The 23,426-nt window shown below is 52.0% G+C and overlaps 1 protein-coding gene across 1 annotated transcript in view; it reads left to right on the top strand.

Moving 5' to 3' along the window:
* LOC119958695 (tudor domain-containing protein 10-like) overlaps nucleotides 1-22,055 on the top strand; it is a 23,531-nt gene extending 1,476 nt beyond the window's left edge. Inside the window, exons 2-8 of the mRNA XM_038787270.1 lie at nucleotides 1,187-1,217; nucleotides 8,083-8,177; nucleotides 12,421-12,470; nucleotides 15,088-15,158; nucleotides 16,755-16,911; nucleotides 17,894-17,933; nucleotides 21,289-22,055. Coding sequence (XP_038643198.1) covers nucleotides 1,210-1,217; nucleotides 8,083-8,177; nucleotides 12,421-12,470; nucleotides 15,088-15,158; nucleotides 16,755-16,911; nucleotides 17,894-17,933; nucleotides 21,289-21,362 — 495 coding nt within the window. The 5' untranslated portion in view covers nucleotides 1,187-1,209 and the 3' untranslated portion in view covers nucleotides 21,363-22,055. The remainder of the gene's footprint in view (nucleotides 1-1,186; nucleotides 1,218-8,082; nucleotides 8,178-12,420; nucleotides 12,471-15,087; nucleotides 15,159-16,754; nucleotides 16,912-17,893; nucleotides 17,934-21,288) is intronic.
* Nucleotides 22,056-23,426: the final 1,371 nt, after the last annotated feature.

Below are 23,426 nucleotides of genomic sequence, written 5' to 3'. Positions count from 1 at the left end.
CTAAATTGCCCCTTAATTGGAAAAAATAATTGGGTAATCTAAATTTATTTTAAAAATTTTTTAAAATTCTATATATAAACCGCCCTGACCCCTTCGATTAGATTCCATTCTGTAACTCACTCCCAGGTATCTGTTATTCTATATATAAACCACCCCGAACACCTCGATTAGATTCCAGTCTGTAACTCACTCCCAGGTATCTGTTATTCTATATATAAACCACCCCAAACCCCTCGATTAGATTCCAGTCTGTAACTCACCCCCGGGTATCTGTTATTCTATATATAAACCACCCCGAACCGCTCGATTAGATTCCAGTCTGCAACTCACTCCCAGGTATCTGTTATTCTATATATAAACCACCCTGAACCCCTCGATTAGATTCCAGTCTGTAACTCACTCCCGGGTATCTGTTATTCTATATATAAACCACCCCGAACCGCTCGATTAGATTCCAGTCTGCAACTCACTCCCAGGTATCTGTTATTCTATATATAAGCCATCCTGAACCCCTCGATTAGATTCCAGCCTGTAACTCACTCCCGGGTATCTGTTATTCTATATATAAGCCACCCCGAACCCCTCGATTAGATTCCAGTCTGTAACTCAGTCCCGGGTATCTGTTATTCTATATATAAACCACCCTGAGCCCCTTGATTAGATTCCAGCCTGTAACTCACTCCCGGGTATCTGTTATTCTATATATAAACCACCCTGAGCCCCTTGATTAGATTCCAGCCTGTAACTCACTCCCAGGTATCTGTTATATAATATAAACATCTCTATTGGATCCCAGTCTACAAATCCCAGGCTATAAATCACTCGTGATGTATTTGTTTGATATATAAATCCTCAAACCCCTAAATTATATTACAGTCCGTCACCCACTCCCAGGTAAGTGTTATTCAGTGTAAACCATCAGACAACTCGATTAGATTCCATCCTGTAACCCCGCCTTCAAGGTGTCTCTCTGTGCTCAATGTACCTTGTCCCTTATTCTGGTTTGTTGAATTACGTATATCGGTTCTGTAGCATTTACCCCACGCAGCAGTCACAAAACTGGCAGCGTCTGTTAAGAACTGCATCTTTCGATTCCACTTTTAAGCCGTTATTTTGCCAGATGGAACTTTAACTGTCAGAATCCTCCCTCAGATTTGAAACTGACTGGCTGCTTAAATCCTTACAGGTCTGAGGCAGCCGCTGGAGACAATGAGAATGTGAGTCTTGTACAGCGTCACTTTACTTAAATACGGAAGGGGGTGGGTACGGGGGAACGACACAGTCTTGGCAAGGCATGTAGCAAGGCGGTGTTTCTGATTTGATTTTATTGTCACATGTACCGAAGTCCAGTGAAAAGTATTTTTCTGCGGCCGAGGGAACGTCTACACAGTACGTCCGTAGTAGACACAGAGAATAATCAACAGAGAACATCGACAAATGGCACATCGACAAACAGTGATTGGTTACAGCGCGGAACAAGGGGCCAAACGAGCCAATTACGTGGGCAGCACGGTAGCACAGTGGTTAGCACAGTTGCTTCACCGCTCCAGGGTCCCGGGTTCGATTCCCGGCTCGGGTCACTGTCTTGTGCGGAGTCTGCACGTCCTCCCTCGTGTCTGCGTGGGTTTTCTCCGGGTGCTCCGGTTTCCTCCCACAGTCCAAAGAAATGAATGAAATGAAAATCGCTTATTGCCACGAGTAGGCTTCAATGAAGTTACTGTGAAAAGCCCCTAGTCGCCACATTCCAGCGCCTGTCCGGGGAGGCCGGTACGGGAATTGAACCGTGCTGCTGGCCTGCCTGGGTCTGCTTTAAAAGCCAGCGATTTAGCCCAGTGTGCTAAACCAGCCCCTGTGCAGGTTAGGTGGATTGGCCATGGTAAATTGCCCTTAGCATCCAAAACATTTTAAGTGGGGGGGGGGTCACTGGGTTACGGCGTAGGGTAGATACGTGGGCTTCAGCAAGGTGCTCTTTATAAGGGCCGGTGCAGACTCGATGGGCCGAATGGCCTCGCACTAAATTCTATGAGCAAGAGCAGCAAATGGCGTCGTGCATAGTGCTCTTACAGGGAACAGATCAGTCCGAGGGGGAGTCGTTGAGGAGTCTGGTAGCTGTGGGGAAGAAGCTGTTCCTATGTATCGATGTGCGGGTCTTCAGATTTCTGTACCTTCTGCCTGATGGAAGGGTCTGGAAGAGGCAATGCCTGGGTGGGAGGAGTCTCTGACAATGCTGTCTGCCTTCCTGAGGCAGCGGGAGGTGTAGACAGAATCAATGTGGGGGTGGCAAGCTTGTGTGATGCGTTGGGCTGAGTCCTCCACAGTCTGTGATCTTGGACCGAGCAGTTGCCATACTAGGCTGTGATGCAGCCGGATAGGATGCTCTCTATCGCACATCTGTAGACGTTTATGAGAGTCGATGCAGACATGCCGAATTTCTTTAGCTTCCGTAGGAAGTAGAGACGTTGTTGGGGTTTCTTGACTGTTGCATCAACGTGAGTGGACCGGGACAGACTGTTGGTGATGGTGACCCCCAGGGACTTAAAGCTATCGACCATCTCCACTTTGGAGCCTATGATGCAGACGGGAGTGTGTGTCGTGCTGCGCTTCCTGAAGTTCACCCGTTTTTCACGGGTGAACTCGAGTAGTGAATGTCGATGGGCTGTTCAACTGCAGGTGGCGTCGCCGCTGAGCTGGCCCCCGACTTTTGACACCCAATTAGCGGACGGTACCCGTGATCCCCGGGACGTCTGTAGTGCGCTTAAGTTGTCCTCGCCATGGGTTCCTCGTTTACAATGTCAAGCCCGCACTCCGTGAGCGAGGGGAGGGGAAGAGTATTTTATTGATCGCAACGAACTGGGTTCAAAGTTCAGATGTCAGATTGCTGCAGTTGGCTTGTCTGAAAACCTATGTTAGCCTGTGAGCGGCCGCAAGTACCCGTTGATTCCCTCCGCAACCGACCGGATTTTGTTGGGGGGGGAATCAGTCCGTTTCGTATCTCTGAACGCCCTCGCGATAACCTCCTCCTGGATTCCACCTGAACAAGATCACTCGGGATCTTGTATGTTTGATCACCCATCATTCTCCGAAGCTGGCAACGGGGACGGGCCCAACACGTCAACCTTTCCTCGCAAGACAGGTTTCGTGGATAAGGGGTAGCAAATTTAAAACGGATTTGAGGAGGACCTACTTCTCCCAAAGGGTGGTGCAGCTGTGGAATTCGCCACCCCAGAGTGCGGTGGATGCTGGGACAGTGAGTGAATTTAAGGAGGAGTTAGACAGATATTTTATTTTAGAGCTCCCAATTATTTTTTTTCCAATTTAGCGTGGCCAATCCGCCTACCCTGCACATCTTTGGGTTGTGGGGGGGGGGGGGGAGACCCACTCAGACACGGGGAGAATGTGCAAACTCCACACGGACAGTGACCCAGAGCCGGGGGTCGAACCCGGGACCTCGGCGCCGTGAGGCAGCAGGGCTGACCCACTGCCCCACCGTGCCGCCCGAGATTTGTAATTAATAATGGCTTGAAGGGTGAGGGGGAACAGGCAGGGCAATGGAGTTAAGGCTGTGATGAGATCAGCCATGATCGTATTGAACGGTGGAGCAGGCTCGAGAGGGTAAATTGCCGCCTCCTGCTCAGAGTTCTTACGTTTTAAGAAAGAACTATTCTGTCTGATTCCACCTTCCAGCTCATGGTTTGTAGCCCTGTAGGTAGCAGCCCCTCGAGCACAAATCTGGTGTTCTTGATTAGTAAGGGGATCAGGGGTTATGGGGAGAAGGCAGGAGAATGGGGATGAGAAACATATGGGGATGAGCTGGAGCCGGATGAATGTCGGATCATCCGGGAGGCAGAGGGGGTAATAGAGAAGAGTTAAAGGGAGGTAGCCATACCCAAGGTACAGGACAAGAGTAGCTGGGTTACAGTCAGGGGAAAGAAAACGAATGGGCAGACAGTGCAGGGATCCCTCGTGGCCGTTCTCCTTCAAAACAAGCATGCTGTTGGGGGGGAATGACCTATCGGAGGGAAGGCCCAGCGGCCAGATCTCTGGCACTGAGTCTGACTCTGTGGCTCAGAAGGGAAGGGGGGGGGGAATAGAAAAGCAATAGCGATAGGAGACTCGATGGTTAGGGGAATAGATAGGAGATTCTGTGGTCGCGAGCGATATTCCCGGAAGGTATGTTGCCTCCCGGGTGCCAGGGCCAGGGATATCTCGGATCGAGTCTACAGGATTCTTAAGGTGGAGGGTGAGCAGCCAGAAGTCGTGGTGCACATTGGTACCAACGACATAGCTAAGAAAAGGGATGAGAATCTTGTGGTAGTATGACTAGAGGTACTACGGTACCTGGGAGTGTGAGCTGCTATTGGTGTAGAAGGCTCGCTGCCCATTGGCCCAAGTGTTGTCTTCTCATTGGTCGAGAGGAAGGTAGCTCCGCCTACGAGGCGGTGTATAAGAACCCGTGTTTCCCAGCAGCCATCGTTCGTTCTGTACTCCTGCTGCTGGGCACACTTCTTGTAGATTAAAGCCTTCGATTCGGACTACTCCTTCGTTTCTGTGTTCATTGATCGCACATCAAATCTGAGAAGTGATTTTAGGGAGTTAGGTTGGAAACTAAATAGCAGGACAAGCAGAGTAGTTAACTCAGGATTGCTACCGGTGCCACGTGCTAGTGAGGCAGGGAACAGAGAGCGAGTGCAGCTGAACACGTGGCTACAGGGCTGGTGCAGGAGGGACGGCTTCAGATATGTAGATCATTGGGATGTCTTCTGGGGAAGGTGGGACCTGTACATGAAGGACAGATTGTACCTAAACTGGAGGGGAACCAATGTCCTGGGTGGGAGGTTTGCTAGAGCTGTTCGGGAGGGTTTAAACTAGTTTGGCAGGGGGATGGGAACCAGAGCTATGGATCAATGGATAGGGTAGCTGTTGAACAGACAGAAATAGTATGAAGCAAGTCAGTGAGGAAGGATAGACAGTTGATAGGGCAAAGTTGCACTCAGTGGAATGGGTTAATGTGTGTCTGTTTCAATGCAAGGAGTGTCAGGAATAAGGGAGATAAACGTAGAGTGTGGATCAGTCCTTGGAACTACAATGTTGTGGCCATTACGGAGACATGGATTTCACAGGGGCTGTTAGATGTTCCGTGGTTTAGATATTTTCAGAAGAATAGGGAGGGAGGTAAAAGAGGAGGGGGAGTGGCACTGTTAATTAGGGAGCACACCACAGCTGCAGAAAAGGAGGTAGCTGAGGAGGGTTTGTCTACTGAGTCAGTATGGGTGGAAGTCAGAAACAAGAAAGGAGCAGTCACTTTATTGGGAGTTTTCTGTAGACCCCCCAATAGCAGCAGAGAGATTGAGGAACAGATTGGGCGTCAGATCTTGGAAAGGTGCAGAAGTAACAGAGTTGTTATCTTGGGTGACTTCAACTTCCCTAATATTGACTGGAACCTCTTTAGTGCAAATGGTTTGGATGGAGCAGATTTTGTCAGGTGTGTACAGGAAGGATTCCTGACTCAATATGTAGATAGGCCGACTAGGGGGGAGGCCATTTTGGACTTGGTGCTCGGCAACGAACCAGGCCAGGTGTCAGATGTCTCGGTGGGAGAGAATTTCAGTGACAGTGACCACAACTCCTTGACCTTTACCATAGTCATGGAGAGGGATAGGAACACACAGTATGGGAAGGTATTTAATTGGGGGAGGGGAAATTATACTGCTATTAGACAGGAGCTGAGGAGCATAAAGTGGGAACAATTGGGGAAATGCACAACAGTAATGTGGGGATTGTTTAAGGAGCACTTGCTGCGAGTGCTGGATAGTTTAGTCCCACTGAGACGAGGAAGGAATGGTAAGGTGAAGGAGCCTTGGATGACAAGAGAAGTGGAGCTTCTAGTCAAGAGGAAGAAGGAAGCTTACGTAAGGTTGAGGAAGCAAGGATCTGACTTGGCTCTAGAGGATTACAAGGTAGCCAGGAAGGAATTCAAAAATGGACTGAGGAGAGTTAGAAAGGGGCATGAAAAAGCCCTGGCGGGAAGGATTAGGGAAAACCGTAACGCGTTTTACACTTATGTGAGAAATAAGAGGATGATCAGGGTGAGAGTAGGGCCAATCAGGGATAGTGGAGGGAACTTGTGCCTAGAGTCTGAAGAGATGGGGGAGGCCCTAAATGAATACTTTGCTTCAGTATTCACTAGAGAGAGGGACCTTGTTGCCCATGTGAACAGTGTGAACCAGGTTAATAGGCTTGAACAGGTTGATATTAAGAAGGAGGATGTGCTGGAAATTTTGAAAAGGATCAGGATAGATAAGTCCCCTGGGCCTGATGGGATATACCCAAGGTTACTACGGGAAGCGAGGGAGGAGATTGCTGCGCCGTTGGCGATAATCTTTGCGCCCTCACTCTCCACTGGAGTAGTACCGGATGATTGGAGGGAGGCGAATGTTGTTCCCCATTCAAGAAAGGGAATAGTGAAATCCCTGGGAATTACAGACCCATCAGTCTTACGTCTGTGGTGAGCAAAATATTGGAAAGGATTCTGAGAGATAGGATTTATGATTATTTAGAAAAACATAGTTTGTTTCAAGATAGTCAGCATGGCTTTGTGAGGGGCAGGTCATGCCTCACAAGCCTCATTGAATTCTTTGAGGATGTGACCAGACACATTGATGAAGGTCGGGCAGTGGATGTGGTGTATATGGATTTCAGTAAGGCATTTGATAAGGTTCCCCATGGTAGGCTCATTCAGAAAGTTAGGGGGCATGGGATACAGGGAAATTTGGCTGTCTGGATACAGAATTGGCTGGCCGAAGGAAGACAGCGAGGGGGGGTGGATGGAAAGTATTCCGTCTGGAGGTCGGTGACCAGTGGTGTCCCGCAGGGATCTGTTCTGGGACCTCTGCTCTTTGTGGTTTTTATAAATGACTTGGTTGAGGAAGTGGAAGGGTGGGTTAGTAAGTTTGCCGATGACACAAAGGTTGGTGGAGCTGCAGATAGTGTTGAGGGGTGTTGCAGGTTACGACAGGACATTGACAGGATGCAGAGCTGGGCTGAGACGTGGCAGATGGAGTTCAACCTTGATAAATGTGATTCATTTTGGAAGGTTGAATTTGAATGCTGAATACAGGGTTAAAGGCAGGATTCTTGGAAGTGGAGGAACAGAGGGATCTTAGGGTCCACGTACATAGATCCCTCAGGAAGCTCCCTGGACTGGATGTCTTATGAAGAAAGGTTGAGGGAGCGAGGGCTTTTCTCACTGGAGCGAAGAAGGCAGAGAGGTGACTTGATAGAGGTGTACAAGGTGATGAGAGGCATGGATAGAGTGGATAGCCAGAGACTTTTCCCCAGGGCGGAAATGGCTGTCACGAGGGGACATAAAGGTGATTGGAGGAAGGTATTGGGGAGATGTCAGAGGTTGGTTCTTTACACAGAGAGTGGTGGGTGTGTGGAATGCACGGCCAGCAGAGATGGTGGAGTCAGAGTCATTCAGGACATTTAAGCGACTCTTAGACAGGCACATGGACAGCAGTAAATTGAAGGTGTGTAGGTGAGGTTGATCTCAGATTAGGATAAATGGTCGGCACAACATCGTGGGCTGAAGGGCCTGTACTGTGCTGTACTGTTCTATGCTCTATATCAGCCATGATTGAAAGGCGGAGCATACTCAATGGGCCGAATGGCCTAATTTTGCTCCTATTTCTTATGGCCTTATGATGATCCAGACCTTATTCCCTTTGGGGCTCTGTTTTTTTGATTGAGCCCCTAGCTGCTCATCATCCCTGTGCCAAACCCTCTTTCCCAGCCTTCTTGAGGTACCCATGTGGACCATGACAACGGGATCCTCTCGCTAAGGAATGGCTCGGTGGTTATCACTGCATCTTGTGGGTTTAAACCCCGCCCCCGGAGAATTAAGGGCGCAATCTAGAGCGAGGGAACGGCTGCAATGTGTAGGTTCCGCCATTCGGGGGGGGGGGGGGGGGGGTTGGCAGGTTGCTGTTGGTTGCGTTACTGGAGTTGCCGCCACCGTATCGGCCACTCGCGTTCTAGAAGCCGGACGAAACGGGGACTGTCTTCTTTCTGTGTTGGTCCCAGGGCGAAGAATGAAAGCGGTGACAAGATGTCGACGTGGAGGATGATTCTCCCGGATGGAGCATCCAACAGGAGGCTGGAACCAAAGAAGGTGAAAGGTAAAGGGGGAAGAGCTCCCATCTATCATTTCCCACACTGGTCCAACTGCACGTCCTCCCCGTGTGTGCGTGGGTTTCCTCCGGGTGCTCCGTTCCTCCCACAGTCCAAAGATGGGCTGGTTAGGTGGATTGGTAAATTGCCCCTTAGTGTCCAAAAGGTTAGGAGCGGTTATTGGGTTACGGGGATAGGGTGGAAGTGAGGGTTTAAGAGAGTCGGTGCAGACTTGATGGGCCGAATGGCCTCCTTCTGCACTATGTTCTATGTTCATTTTGGGAGAGTAAATGGTTAGGATACCGGACCAGACCCCAATTTATATTAGGATTTCGGACGAGAAATCCCAACAATTATCTAAAACTGTGTCCCCAGAAATGATGGCTCTGACCAATTATGTTAAAACACACTTTAATTTAAACACATTTACATCAAATAAATAGCTGGACAATTATCGGTTATACAGGTCTTAAATAAAAGGAAATTTTCACTTATGCCCCACACTTTTACTATAAATATACCAACAAAGCAACCCCAATACAGTTCAAATGCCACTTATAAATAAAGTTCACAAAACAGGTTTACTTGCTGTCCTCTGGAGATTTCGGAGTGAGAGACCCTTTCAGGAGTAACCCGAAAATCCTTCTGTAATATCAGACTCAAATCCTACGGCATAACTTGCCGAAACTGGCTCCGCCCATCAATGACATAATCTGAATCTCCGGGCAGCACGGGGTGGCGCAGTGGGTTCGCACTGCTGCCTCCCGGCCCCGAGGTCCCAGGTTCGATCCCGGTCCCGGGTCACTGCCCGTGTGGAGTTTGCACATTCTCCCCGTGTTTACGTGGGCTTTGCCCCCCACACAACCCAAAGATGTGCAGGGTGGGTGAATTGAACATGCTAAATTGCCCCTTAAGTGGAAAAAACGAATTGGGTACTCTAAATTTTTAAAAAATAATCTGAGATGGCCCATGACCCGCGCAGCTCGGACAAAATACCATCCCTCAAATTACGTACGCCCAAACATTCCATTGTCCATTTGTAAGTAAATGAATAAATGGCTAGAATCAATGATGATCTCACTTTTTGGACACCTTAATCACAGCTTTAGTAGCCGCACTGCCTGCATGTATTTTAACCCTGGGTTTTTGATAACATTACTGCAGCAAAATATAAACTAATATATCACAATTGCCCACATTCATCACACAACAAATAATCAAAACTACTGTAGTTGTTTTGTTTTTGAAATAGTTCATGGGATTTGCACGCCCATGGCAAGGCCAATTTTAATCGCTCGTCCCGAATTGCCATTGAGATGATGCCAGTGAGCCCGCCTCCTTGATCTGTCGCAGTCCATAGAAACATGGAAGATAGCAGCAGGAGGCCATTCAGCCCTTCGAGCCTCCTCTGCTATTCATTACGATCATGGCTGATCATACAACTGAATAGCCTAACCCTGCTTCTCCTCCCCCCCCAATATCCTTTGATCCCCTTCACCCCAAGTGCTATGTCTAACTGCTTCTTGAAAACATACAATGGACTCAACTACTTCCCGTGGTAACGAATTCCACAGGCTCACCATTCTCTGCGTGAAGACATTTCTCCTCACCTCTGTCCTACATGGTCTACCCCGTATCCTCAGACTGCGACCCCCCTGGTTCTGGACACCCCCACCATCGGGAACATCCTTCCTGCATCTACCCTGTCCAGTCCTGTTAGAATTGTATAGGTTTCTGTCTGGTAAACCTTCGCTGCACTCCCTCTAGAGCAAGAACATCCTTCCTCAGATGAGATGGCCATGTCTCGCAAGGATCTGTCCTGGGACCTCTGCTCTTTGTGGTTTTTATAAATGACTTGGATGAGGAAGTGGAAGGGTGGGTTAGTAAGTTTGCCGATGACACGAAGGTTGGGGGAGTTGCAGATAGTGTCGAGGGCTGTTGCAGGTTACAGCAGGACATTGACAGGATGCAGAGCTGGGCTGAGACGTGGCAGATGGAGTTCAACCTTGATAAATGTGCAGTGATTCGTTTTGGAAGGTCAAATTTGAATGCTGAATACAGGGTTAAAGGCAGGATTCTGGGAAGTGTGGAGGAACCGAGGGATCTTGGGGTCCACGAACATAGATCCCTCAAAGTTGCCACCCAGGTTGATAGGGTTAAGAAGGCGTATGGTGTGTTGGCTTTCATCAACAGGGGGATTGAGTTTAAGAGCCGCGAGGTTTTTCTGCAGCTTTATAAAACCCTAGTTAGACCACACTTGGAATATTGTGTCCAGTTCTGGTCGCCTCATTATCGGAAGGATGTGGCTGCTTTGGAGAGGGTGCAGAGTTAGATTCACCAGGATGCTGCCTGGACTGGAGGGCATGTCTTATGAAGAAAGGTTGAGGGAGCGAGGGCTTTTCTCACTGGAGCGAAGAAGGCAGAGAGGTGACTTGATAGAGGTGTACAAGGTGATGAGAGGCATGGATAGAGTGGATAGCCAGAGACCTTTCCCCCAGGGCGGAAATGGCTGTCACGAGGGGACATAAAGGTGATTGGAGGAAGGGGAGATGTCAGAGGTCGATTCTTTACACAGAGAGTGGTGGGTGTGTGGAATGCACTGCCAGCAGAGATGGTGGAGTCAGAGTCATTCGGGACATTTAAGCGACTCGTAGACAGGCACGTGGTCAGCAGTAAATTGAAGGGGTGTAGGTGAGGTTGATCTGAGATTAGGATAAATGGTCGGCACAACATCGTGGGCCGAAGGGCCTGTGCTGTTCTATGTTCTTTGTTCTATTAGCAAATCAAATGGGGCTTTCCAACAAATCAGGGAGCTTCAAGATCACTGTCGGAAGTTAAATTTCCACAGCTGTCGAGGTGGGATTTGAACTTGTGTCAAGGGAGCATTAACGGATGACCAGCACATCAACATTGTCACTGCGGTATCACCTCTCTGTCACGCGCATCTTCTCCCTTCAAGGAGCCAGGTGCCTTTGAACCCCGCGGTTCCCAAAACTCTCCACCACCAGAATATCCAGCCTGCCCGCACCGCGGCGCTGCTCCACGTAGCCCTGCTCCCCAGCCCTGACCTAAATCTGGGAGCGGGACCATTGAGACAATCGAATCTCGTCCAGGATCTCCCCCTGGGCCTGAACTCCTGGCCCTACCTCCCTCCCACACACCAGCTGATCTCCACCTACCCGAGCCAGCAAGGGGTCCGGCTGTCCCCCGAAGGGACTGCAGCCGGTCTCAGCCAGGGAGGGGGGGGGGGGGTAAAGGTCACCTCCTGACCTTTTAACTTCTGGCAATGTCAAACTATGATCACTCCACCCCACGCCAGTCCACTCGAATCTCGCTCATCAGAATAGGCGGTCAACCAGGGCAGAATCTTATTCATTTCTTACTAAACCGTGGCGAGATAGCTATGCTTCTATGAAGTGTAGAATCCCAACTCTCACATGTTGCAGGCTAATTGTTGAGAGATTGATTGCTATCGTTAGTCAAGAGCTCCGTTGATTGTTGGACCACGGGACTCTCGGGGGAGCAGAATGTGAATTAGGTGGAGCTCTGGCACGCTTGCTGCTCCCAGCCAGGGCAGCACTTCCACGGGGCGCCGTTTCAACTAGGCCGAAGAGAGAAGGGAGAAAGACGGCCTGGGTCCCCGCTCCGTCCACTGCCTCCTGAGCGCACCGACCATTCAGAGGGGGTTAGCGGGCTTGCCCGCGGTGCACCTTCCTGACCGAACCCCCTGCCCATTGGGGCGAGATATGGGTGGGAACCTGGGCTACCGTAGAATTGTATCCTACAGCAGTAATCGGCAGCTACGCAGAAAGAAGTATGGGCGGGGGTCGGGGGGGTTGGAGGGCCTGCGGTGTGTGTGGGGGGGATTTGGAGGGGCTGCGATGTGCGGGGGGGGGGGGATTCGGAGGGGCTGCAATGTGCGGGGGGGGGATTTGGAGGGGGTGCGGGGGGGGGGGATTTGGAGGGGCTGCGAAGTGCGGGGGGGGGATTTGGAGGGGCCTGCGATGTGCGGGGGGGGGATTTGGAGGGGCTGCGATGTGCGGGGGGGGGATTCGGAGGGGCTGCGATGTGCGGGGGGGGATTTGGAGGGGCTGCGAAGTGCGGGGGGGGTGCGGAATTCGGAGGGGCTGCGAAGTGCGGGGGGGGGATTTGGAGGGGCTGCGAAGTGCGAGGATGCTGCTGGTTCCTTCATCACTCCCCCCTTCTTTCAATGTGCATTTAATTCACCGTTTTTATTCTGGTCTCTCACAGGCCTGAGGAAGGACGTTTACATTGGAAATCTTCCATCGGAGATCGCAGAGGTAAGTAACATCATTGGCAGCACCCGCGATTCTGAGTGCTGGGCCCGAAACCTGTTCTTGGGACCGTTTCACAAGCCGCGTGACTGTAATTACAAGCGCGTTGGTGTCTGTTATATTGCCCAGTTGTCCCCTGCTCTCCCAGCACAAGGATAAGGTTGCTGCCAACTAGGCCTTCGCACGTGACTTCTGATCTTGCTCCCTCCTTTCGTGTGGCCCGCCCTAACGAAACCCACCCCGCATTGCAATCCGCTGCCTTGTGCCTCGCCGTACGGGTTCCAGAATATGTTGGTGCCCGGCCGCAGTGTAGCCGCCTCGGGAAATGGACTGACTCGCTGACTGGGGCAGTCAAGACGGGAGATCTTTCCCTGCCCTTGGTCCGTAGCCTTGCCTCCTGCGGCGTTTCAAGTGCTCGTCGGAATGCTTCTTAAATATTGTGAGGGTTCCCGCCTCCACCGCCCTTTCAGGCAGTGAGTCCCAGATTCTCAGCGTGACGAGGCTTTACCTCACATCCCCTCTAAACCTCCTGCCTCCAACCTCCAACCTTTAGATTACCCAATTATTTTTTCCAATTAAGGGGCAATTTAGCGTGGCCAATCCACCTACTCTGCACATTTTTGGGTTGTGGGGGTGAAACCCACGCAGACACGGGGAGAATGTGCAAACTCCACACGGACAGTGACCCAGAGCCGGGATCGAACCTGGGACCTCAGTGCCGTGAGGCGGTTGTGCTAACCACTAGGCCACCGTGCTGCCCCTCCCCTCCGGTTATTGACCACTCTGTGGTGATATGCCTGTGCGCGGTTTGGTATATAGTTGCTCACCCATGTATATGGTCATTGTAGCGACCTCCGACCAGCTGGTGGCGATAGAGATCTACCATGTGACTCAAGATATCCAGCAGTTGGTAGTAGGCCGTACAAGAGGACAGTCGCACAAGAAGTAGCTACAGGAGCAGTCAATGAATTAATTTGTCCGTCACTGTTTGTATCATAGTTTGTATCATCTTTCCACGTGTTCACCTTGTTAATAAATCCTCTTACTCGTCAAAGAACTAGATGTCCTGTGTGCATCTGTAGGAGGGCCATAAACCAGAACATAACACCCTCTACTCAGGGGGGGGGGAAAGGTTCTTCAGATCTATTTTTCCAAATCTTCTATTTGGATTCTATACTGTAAACATGTAACACGGATCAATTAAGCTATTTCGGGTTATCATTGATATCATAGAATTTACAGTGCAGAAGGAGGCCATTCGGCCCATCGATTCTGCACCAGCTCCTGGAAAGAGCAACCCTACCCAAGGTCAACACCTCCACCCTATCCCCATAACCCAGTAACCCCCACCCAACACTAAGGGCAATTTTGGACACTAAGGGCAATTTATCACGGCCAATCCACCCTAACCTGCACATCTTTGGGCTGCGGGAGGAAACCGGAGCACCCGGAGGAAACCCACGCAAGCACGGGGAGGATGTGCAGACTCCGCACAGACAGTGACCCAAGCCGGGAATCGAACCTGGGACCCTGGAGCTGTGAAGCAAATGTGCTATCCACAATGCTACCGTGCTGCCCTTAAGAGGTTGACTGGTAAAGTCTAGATATACCTACCAGGCTCAAAAGTTTTTTTTCAATATAAATTTAGAGTACCCAATTTTCAGGGCAGCGCAGTGGTTAGCACTGCTGCCTCACAGTGCCAAGGTCCCAGGTTCGATCCCGGCTCTGGGTCACTGTCCGTGTGGAGTTTGCACATGCGGAGATGTGCAGGGTAGGTGGATTGGCCACGCTAAATTGCCCCTTAATATCACAGAATTGTCACCGAGCAGAAGGAGACCATTTGGCCCACCACCAGATCTCCAAATGAGCCTCTACCCTTGCCATTTCCCCGTACCCCATCTCCTGCAGATAATCATCAAACTGAACCTGCCTCCCCACACTTCCAAGCAGTGCAATCCAGACCCAAACCACTCGCTGTGTTGTTACGGCCTCCTTGTCAACTCTCAGCAGTTGCTAAGATTCTGGACCAGGGCCAAGACTTTTTAAGTTTTAAGACAGAGCAGAAAGATCGAGAGTATTAATATAAGAAATAGGACCTGGTTATTTTATTTTTTAAAAACTTCCATTAAAAGAAAATAAAACAAGATTGAAACTTTTAAACTTCCAACTCTTACAATAGCAGATTACATGCAGTTTCTTGACCTTAACACGCTAGTTCCCATTAAACAATACTGTAACAGATCATGCAGCTCTCAAGACACTTGCACAGGCAGACAAAGACAGTACTTGCATTAACAGTGCGGAAAAGTTTATTCACGCACCACATTTGCACCTTTTGCAAACCGCTTTAAGTCTGTGTCCTTCTCGTTCTCGATTATTTTACGAGCAGGAACGGCTTCTCCACGTCCAGTCCCTCCTTTAAACATCGTATCCCATTTATCAAACATAGGCTGCCTTTGTAAGTATCGCCTGATCACTTCTCACAAGTGGGGAGGGTGAGGGCGGGGTTGGGAAGCAGGGTCGCCAGCCCTGCCCCTCATCTCTATCCCTCATTGGCGACGGGTAAAGTTGGAAGCAGCCCGGAGATCTGGCGTCTAATGGCTACATTTCTCTTTGTTCCCAGGAGCAGATCTTGCAGCTGTTTGCTGCGTTCGAGCCCCTGAAGGTTCACAAAGTAGTGTCGGGGCCGAAGTGGTAAGCTACAGATTTGTCGTTCAGCAACAACCTTGCCTTTATGTAGCGTTTTTAACATAGACAAATGGGCCAAGGCGTTTCTCCGGGCAGTTGGCAAACATTTGACGGTGAGGCACATAAGGAGGTATTAAGAACAGGTGACCAGGAGCTCGGTCACAGGAGCATCTTAAAGAGGCGAGAGAGAGAGAGAGAGAGTGTCAGGGCGGCTCCCAAAATCTTTCAACCCAGGATTCTTTTTTTAAAAAAAACACGACGCATCCAGGCTTCTAACCCTTCCTGCATCAAATACCTATAATACCATGGGGTGGGATTCTCCAACCCTCCCCCCGCCCCCCCCACCCCCCGGGTCGGAGAATCGCCGGGGGGGGGGGGGGGGGGCAGCGTGAATCCCGCCCCCGCTGTCTCCCGAAGTCTCCGGCACCAGAGATTCGGCGGGGTCGGGAATTGCGCTGTGCCTGTAGGCGCCCCTGGCCCCCCGGCGATTCTCCGGCCCGCGATGGGCCGAAGTCCCACCACTGTCATGCCGGTCCTGCCGGCGTGAATCAAACCACCTACCTTACCGGGCGGGCTCCGGGGTACTGGGTGGGGGGGGGGGGGAGGGGGGGTGCAGGCGATCTGGCCCCGGGGGTGTCCCACGGTGGCCTAGCCCGCGATCGGGGCCCACCAATCGGCGGCGGGCCTGTGCCGTGGGGGCACTCTTTTCCTTCCGCGTTCGCCACAGTCTTCACGATGGCGGATTTGGGATTGTAGGAAGCTTAAATGTACGTGGCAGTCCAAGGCTGGGGAATACTGAAAGGAGAGATTGAAATCCCGGAAGCGGATCCTCGGTGAAGGCGGAAAGGGAAAAGCGTCGTTTGGGAGAAGCTTCCAAGTCTTCCCGCTCAGGGACCTGTCCGCCCAGCAGTAACGTCAGCCCGGATCGTAACAAAGGCCAGGACCAGTGATGGCCTCACCATCGTTGTTCTGGTTCTCACCCGGTGAAAGAAAACAACCGTCGGCCATCTCTGCACAGAAAGCTTGCTGAGAAAAGAGTCGCCCTGCCGAAGTTTTTCACCTTGCACTCATCAGGGCAAACACAAAAACGCCAGATTTCAAACAATCAACGATTTATACTAAAGGGGAAAAGGGCCCCGATTGGTTGGCAAGTCGGCCCCTTGATTGGCCGAGTAGTTGCCACAAAGAAAGCAGGGGACAACGCTAGGCTCCTCAAACTCCCATGTAATTGTTTAAAAAAAGGTGCAGAGCTTGAACGTGTTCCTTTTGTTTGCAGAGCACGGGTCCCTGCGTATGAATGTATGCCACTGCTAGCGAGCATGTACGATCTGCATGACGATGATCATCTTAAATTGATAGTGTAGCTGTCAGCACACACAGGATTGTTCCCTAAAGTGCTGCCCAATCGCGGTATCCCACCGCACCGATGTTTTGCAAGCGAGTTCCAGTTGAGCACGATCAGCCCAACGGGAAGCTTACCTAGGCCAGCTTTGGCTGTCCTGTATAAAACCGCAGTCGGGTTCAGTTGCCAGGGGAAGGGAGGGGAATGCTCGGTGCTCGGTGCTGCGTCCCCATCCATATCTTCCCCCTCTCCCTCGACAGCTTCGCCTTCGTCGACGTGGGGCTCGCCGAAAACGTAGCGCTCGCCGTCAGCCACCTGAACAACACCTTCTACAACGGGAGGCGCCTGGTCGTGAGAGACCTGTGCGAGCCCAGGGGCGGCGAAAGCTCGACGGAGGGGACCGAAGCGGAGCTGCCGGTAAGGTTCGGTTCACAGTCGGTCAGCGGGAATGGGGCCGGGGGGTGGCCGACCCTCCCCGGGAGTCTCCGGGGGGGGGGGGGGGGGGGGGGGGATTGAAAGTCAACCTCGGGAACATTGCAAAGATGAATCCCCCCCCCCCCCCCACATCTATTGGAGGGGCTCGTTCTTAATTATAGACGTATTTAGAAATGGGTTAGAATCCATGTTGCAGTCTCCAAGAGAATGGGTGTGAAGCTGCCCTTAGAAAAACCATCCAGCGACTGGCTTGAGAAAAATAAACCGTTCGTTCTTGAGGGGGGGACATTACTGGCTAGGCTGGGAATTGCCCATCCCTAGGTGCCCCCTGAGGTGATGGCGGTGAGATGCCGTTGGCACTGCCCGGCTGTGGCACTCGGCTCACGCGGGCGGTACGGCAGCGCAGCGGCTGGCACTGTTTACTTCACAGCTCCAGGGTCCCGGGTTCGATTCCCGGCTTGGGTCCCTGTCTGTGCGCGGAGTCTGCACGTTCTCCCCCCCACCGTGACTGCGTGGGCTTCCTCCGGGGGCTCCCGTTCCCCCCCCCCCCCCCCCCCCCCCCACAAAGTCCCGAAAGACGTGCTTGTTGGGTGAATTGGACATTCTGAATTCTCCCTCCGCGTACCCGAACAGGCGACTCGGGGCTTCTCACAGTAACTTCGCTGCAGTGGAGCCTACTTGTGGCACTGATGAAGGTTATAGATCAGAAAGTGTGTGTGGGGGGGGGGGGGGGATTCTCCCAATCGATTCCTTTCCCAAGAGGCAGTCACAGTGAGGATGGATTCCGACCCAGCGTGGGGTCTCGTACAGCCTGCGGTCGATCCATCAGGAGTGGGCAGGGCAGGGCGTGGCTGGCCAAGACTGCTAGAGCCCTGTGGGGGCGGGGGAAATGGTTCTGACCTGAGTTAGCCAGCGCTGCAGTAAATGTGTCCTAACCCTGTACACTCTCCTGTTTTTCCCGCAGCCTCTGGAGAAGGTTGACAGAGACTCCAGCGCCGGCAGCAGTAAGTACCTGTTGTAGCGGTCCCATCGCACCTGGGCCCCGCAATTAAATTCGGGCTGATTCATCACTGCTGGGTGTGCGTGTGTCCAGGATTAATACTGCTGTCTTGTACTGTCTCACCTCCACTGCCTTGGGTGTCTGAGTCAACCGGGATTGTTGTTAATTGCGGGATCTCCTTCTAACCAAAAAAAAAAATACCAGGATGAGTCAGAGAAACGTAGCAAATAGGAGCAGGAGGAGTCCCTTCCAGCCCGCTCAGCCATTCGTTATGATCACGGACGATTATCCAACTCAATAGCCTAATCCCGCTTCTCCACCCACCCCCCTTCGCCCCTAAAAACCAACCGGGCCTGGTTTAGCACTGTGGGCTAAACAGTTGGCTTGTGACGCAGAGCAAGGCCAGCAGCCGCGGGTTCAATTCCCGTACCGGCCTGCCCGAACAGGCGCCGGAATGTGGCGACTAGGGGCTTTTCACAGCTTGATTGAAGCCTACTCGCGACAATGAGCGATTATTATATTACTGAGTGCTAACTGCTTCTTGAAAACACACAAATGTTCTGGCCTCATCTGCTTCCCTGTGGTAGCCGACCCGACCACTCTCGGAGCGAAGTAATGTCTCCTCTTCGGAGTCCTAAATTGCCGACCTCGTATCCTCAGACTGTGCGGTTCAGGACACGGGCTCTGCCACCAGGGATAGCCTCACGACCTCTTACCCCCTACATTCCCGTGTAAGCAATGATTTGGCCACCTTTCCCGTTTTATTTTTACGCCAGACAGGAAGGAACAATTTCATAGAATTAGTTTCATAGAATTTACAGTGCAGAAGGAGGCCATTCGGCCCATCGAGTCTGCACCGGCTCTTGGAAAGAGCACCCTACCCAAGGTCAACACCTCCACCCTATCCCCATAACCCAGTAACCCCACCCAACACTAAGGGCAATTTTGGACACTAAGGGGCAATTTATCATGGCCAATCCACCCTAACCTGCACATCTTTGGACTGTGGGAGGAAACTGGAGCACCCGGAGGAAACCCACGCACACACGGGGAGGACGTGCAGACTCCGCACAGACAGTGACCCAGCCGGGAATCGAACCTGGGACCCTGAAGCTGTGAAGCGATTGTGCTATCCACAATGCTACCGTGCTGCCCCCCTGCGCTCCTTGAATGTTTGCCATTGCGAATCCACCGGCATCCCTCGGAGTAACGTTTCCCAATCAATCAAACCCAGCTCTCCGCCTCATACCGTCGTAGTTCCTGTCCAGAAACCCAGTCTCAGTCTCGGACGGTGGCGCAGTGGGTTAGCGTTGCTGCCTCACGCCGCCTGGTTCCCGGGTTCGATCACGGTCACTGTCCGTGTGGAGTTTGCACATTCTCCCCGTGTCTGCGTGGGTTTCACCCCCACAACCCAAAGATGTGCAGGGCAGGTGGACTGGCCGCGCTAAATTGCCTCCGAATTGGAAAATTCGGTACACTAAATTTTTTTTTTGTCTACGGCAATCTCCATCTTGATGAAAAATTCTTATCATATTAGGATCGCCCGTAATAATCATTATTGTCACAAGTAGGCTTACGTTAACACTGCTATACTAACGTCTAGGGGACGGTTTAGCACAGTGGGCTAAACAGCTGGCGTGTAATGCAGAACAAGTCCAGCAGCGCGGGTTCAATTCCTGTCCCGGTCTCCCTGAACAGGCGCCGGAATGTGGCGACTAGGGGCTTTTCACAGTAACTTCATTGAAGTCTACTTGTGACAATAAGTTATTATTATTATTATTATTATAGCCGCCACACTCTGGCGCCTGTTCGGGTACACAGAGGGAGAATTCAGTATGTCCTAATTACAGAACAGCACCTCTAAGAACATAGAGAAATACAGCACGGAACAGGCCCTTCGGCCCACGATGTTGTGCCGAACTTTTGTCCTAGGTTAATCATAGATCATAGAATTTTGGACACTAAGGGCAATTTATCACGGCCAATCCACCCAACCTTCTTCTCGGGAGTTGTGGGAGGAAACCGGAGCATCCCGGAGGAAACCCACGCAGACACTGGGAGAACGTGCAGACTCCGCACAGACAGTGACCCTAGCCGGGAATCGAACCTGGAGCTGTGAAGCAACAGTGCTAACCCACTGTGCTACCGCGCTGCCCATAGCAAACGTCTCCCCATCAGGGAATTGAAACCTAGTTTCTCACTGGAGCAAAGAAGGCAGAGAGGTGACTTGATAGAGGTGTACAAGGTGATGAGAGGTATGGATAGAGTGGATAGCCAGAGACTTTTCCCCAGGGTGGAAATGGCTGTCACAATGGGACATAATTTTAAGGTGATTGGAGGAAGGGGAGATGTCAAGAGGTCGGTTCGTTACACAGAGAGTGGTGGGTGTGTGGAATGCACTGTCAGCAGAGGTGGTGGAGTCAGAGTCATTCGGGACATTTAAGCGACTCTTAGACAGGCACATGGACAGCAGTAAATTGAAGGGGTGGGGGTTAGGCTGATCTTAGATTAGGATAAATGGTCAGCACAACATCGTGGGCTGAAGGGCCTGTACTGTGCTGTACTGTACTGTTCTGTGTTCTATGTGACAGGCGGGGATGTTAACCGATATACCAACGAGGAACCACTATAATAACGAGGATATTAACATTACCAAGGGGGTCTCGCACAACTAGATTGCCAATGATTCCGTTCTCGTTACATAATACCCAGTCCAGGATGGCCTGTTCTCTCTAGTTGGTTCCTCGACGTGTTGATCCAGAAAACTATCCTGTGTACACTCCAGGAATTCCCCCTCTACGGTATTTTGACTAATTTATCTTGGTAAAATGTCCCCATGAGCTGCATAAGAGCATGATTAGGCAGAATTTGACGTTGAGCCACATTGATATGAGGGACAGGGCAGCAGAAGCTCAGTCCAAGATTTAGGTTTTAGGGCACACCTTCGAACGAGCAGCGAGAGGTGGAGGGGTTTAAAGGGGGGGGGGGTGTGGGGGCGAGACGGCTGAAGGCGTGTCTGCCAGTGGTGGAGCGAAGGCAGAGAGGAATGTGCACGAGGCATATTGGAGCAGGGCTGGAGGAGGTTAGAGTGTTAAGAAGGGGCAGAGTCCCTGGAGGAATCTAACGGTGAGGATGTGGATGTTAAAATCGAGACGCAGAGTGTCAGCTCGCTCGTCGCCCATCGTTGCCGCCGTGGCGCGAACACACGACATGCGGTACAGCCCCGGGTTCGATCATCGTACTACGAGAGCACTGGCTCACTGTGCTGTAACAAACTTTGAGTGGGGGGGGTGGAGAAGGGATCTTGCGCTTCTTTTGTGGAACCTTCCTCCCCCTCCTGCTATCTCTCCTTCCCGCAGAAACCTTGCCCGTCTCCCGCCGTGTCAAAGATGGAAGTCGGACCAGCTACGCAGTCCCCTTGGAGATGAGGTAGGGTCAAACGCTTGCTTTCTCTACCGTACGGGGGGGCGTTCGCAATAACCAGCACCGCGTGGGGCCGAAGCCGTTCCCCGTCGGCTCGAGAGAACGGAGCCACCCTGGGCTGGCAAGTCCTGGGTTCGACCCGTGCGTTGCTGCGAGTGCACGTCGTGCCTAAGCCGGTACTTTGAAAGAGCCAACCCACTCAGTCCCAGTCCCCTCCCTCGTCCGCCGCTCGCCCCGTCAAACCCCTTGGAGTGTTTATCCCGTTCCCCCTTTGCGAGTTCCTCTTGAATCTGCTTCTTCCCGATCGCAGCAACTCGGCGTTTTGAAAAATCCGCCTCGTCATCGATCTGCCCTCTGGTTACTGACCCGCTCGCCAGGGCTCGTTAACCAGCTGGCGCGCTGGCTGTTGGCACCCAGCTTGGGTTGGTCTCGTTAACCGGTGTTGTGAAGGGAGCCCGTCGGCCGTGACTGCCCCCGTGACACCCTGAGGAAGGTGGAGGTCGTAAAGACGACGGGTGATCTAAAAGCGGGCTTTAAAATTCTGAGCTGCTTCGATACTGTAAATGGCAGAACCTTCAGGAACATTAACAGACCGAGGGATCTGGGCGCGCAGGTCCACAGTTCCCTAAACCTGGCAACACAGGTAGCCAAGGTGATTAAGAAGGCAGAACGCACGCTTGCCTTCGCCAGCCGGGGCATTGAGTACAGGGGTTAGGAAGTCATGTTGCAGCTGTATAAAACCTTGGTCAGGCCGCATTTGGAGTATTTCGTGACTGTTCTGGTCACCACGCTATCAGAAGGACGTGGAAGCTTTGGAGAGAGAGCAAAGAAGGTTCACCAGGGTGTTGCCTGGTCCCGAGGATGTTGGCTGTGAGGAGAGGCTGAATAAACTAGGATTGTTTTCACTGGAAAGGCGGGAGGCTGAGGGGAGACCTGATAGAGGCCTACACAATTATGAGAGGCATAGACAGGGTGGACAATCAGAGGCTTTTTCCCAGGGTGGAGGGGTCAATCACAAGGGGGCACAGGTTCAAGGTGAGAGGGGGAAAGTTTAAGGGAGATGTGCAGGGTAAGGTTTTCCCCACACGCAGAGTGGTGGGTGCCTGGAACGCGCTGCCAGAGGACGTGGTGGGCACAGTAAGAAGTCTTACAACACCAGGTTAAAGTCCAACAGGTTTGTTTCAAACACTAGCTTTCGGAGCACTGCTCCTTCCTCATTCAGCTCATTCTTACTGTGCTCACCCCAGTCCAACGCCGGCATCTCCAGATCAGAGGATGTGGTGGGAGCGGGCACATTATAGATTTCATAGAATGTACAGTGCAGAAGGCGGCTGTTCAGCCCATCGAGTCCGCACTGGCCCTTGGAAAGAGCACCCCACTTAAGCCCGACTCCGTCACCCTATCCCCGTAACCCCACCTAACTTTATCGGACGCTAAGGGCAATTTAGCATGGCCAATCCACCTCACCTGGGGCAGCACGGTAGCATTGTGGATAGCACAATTGCTTCGCAGCTCCAGGGTCCCAGGTTCGATTCCCGGCTTGGGTCACTGTCTGTGTGGAGTCTGCACGTCCTCCCCGTGTGTGCGTGGGTTTCCTCCGGGTGCTCCGGTTTCCTCCCACAGTCCAAAGATGTGCCGGCTAGGGTGGATTGGCCATGCTAAATTGCCCTTGGTGTCCAAAATTGCCCTTAGTGTTGGGTGGGGTTGTGGTGTGGGTGGGGTGCTCTTTCCGGGGGGCCGGTGCGGACTCGATGGGCCGGGTGGCCTCCTTCTGCATCGTAAATTCTATGAAAACCTGCACATCGTTAGACTGTGGGGGTGCAAACCCACGCAGATACGGGGAGAATGTGCAAACTCCACACAGACAGTGACCCAGGGCTGGGATTCCCAGTGCTAACCACTGTGCCACCCTGCATTAGCAACACTTAAGAGGCATCTGGATGGGTGCATGAATAGGTGCAGGGAGAGACCATTCCCCCCCCCCCCCACGTGACAGACATGAGGACCAATCCAATGACCTTTCCCCCCACCCCCACGCCATTGCCTCTGCCCTTGGGGGGGGGGGGGGGGGTTT

Source organism: Scyliorhinus canicula, chromosome 30 (assembly GCF_902713615.1).
Source record: "Scyliorhinus canicula chromosome 30, sScyCan1.1, whole genome shotgun sequence".
NCBI lineage: Eukaryota > Metazoa > Chordata > Chondrichthyes > Carcharhiniformes > Scyliorhinidae > Scyliorhinus > Scyliorhinus canicula.
The sequence above is the reverse complement of the archived record's forward strand: the minus strand, read 5'-3'. Positions and strand labels throughout refer to the sequence as shown.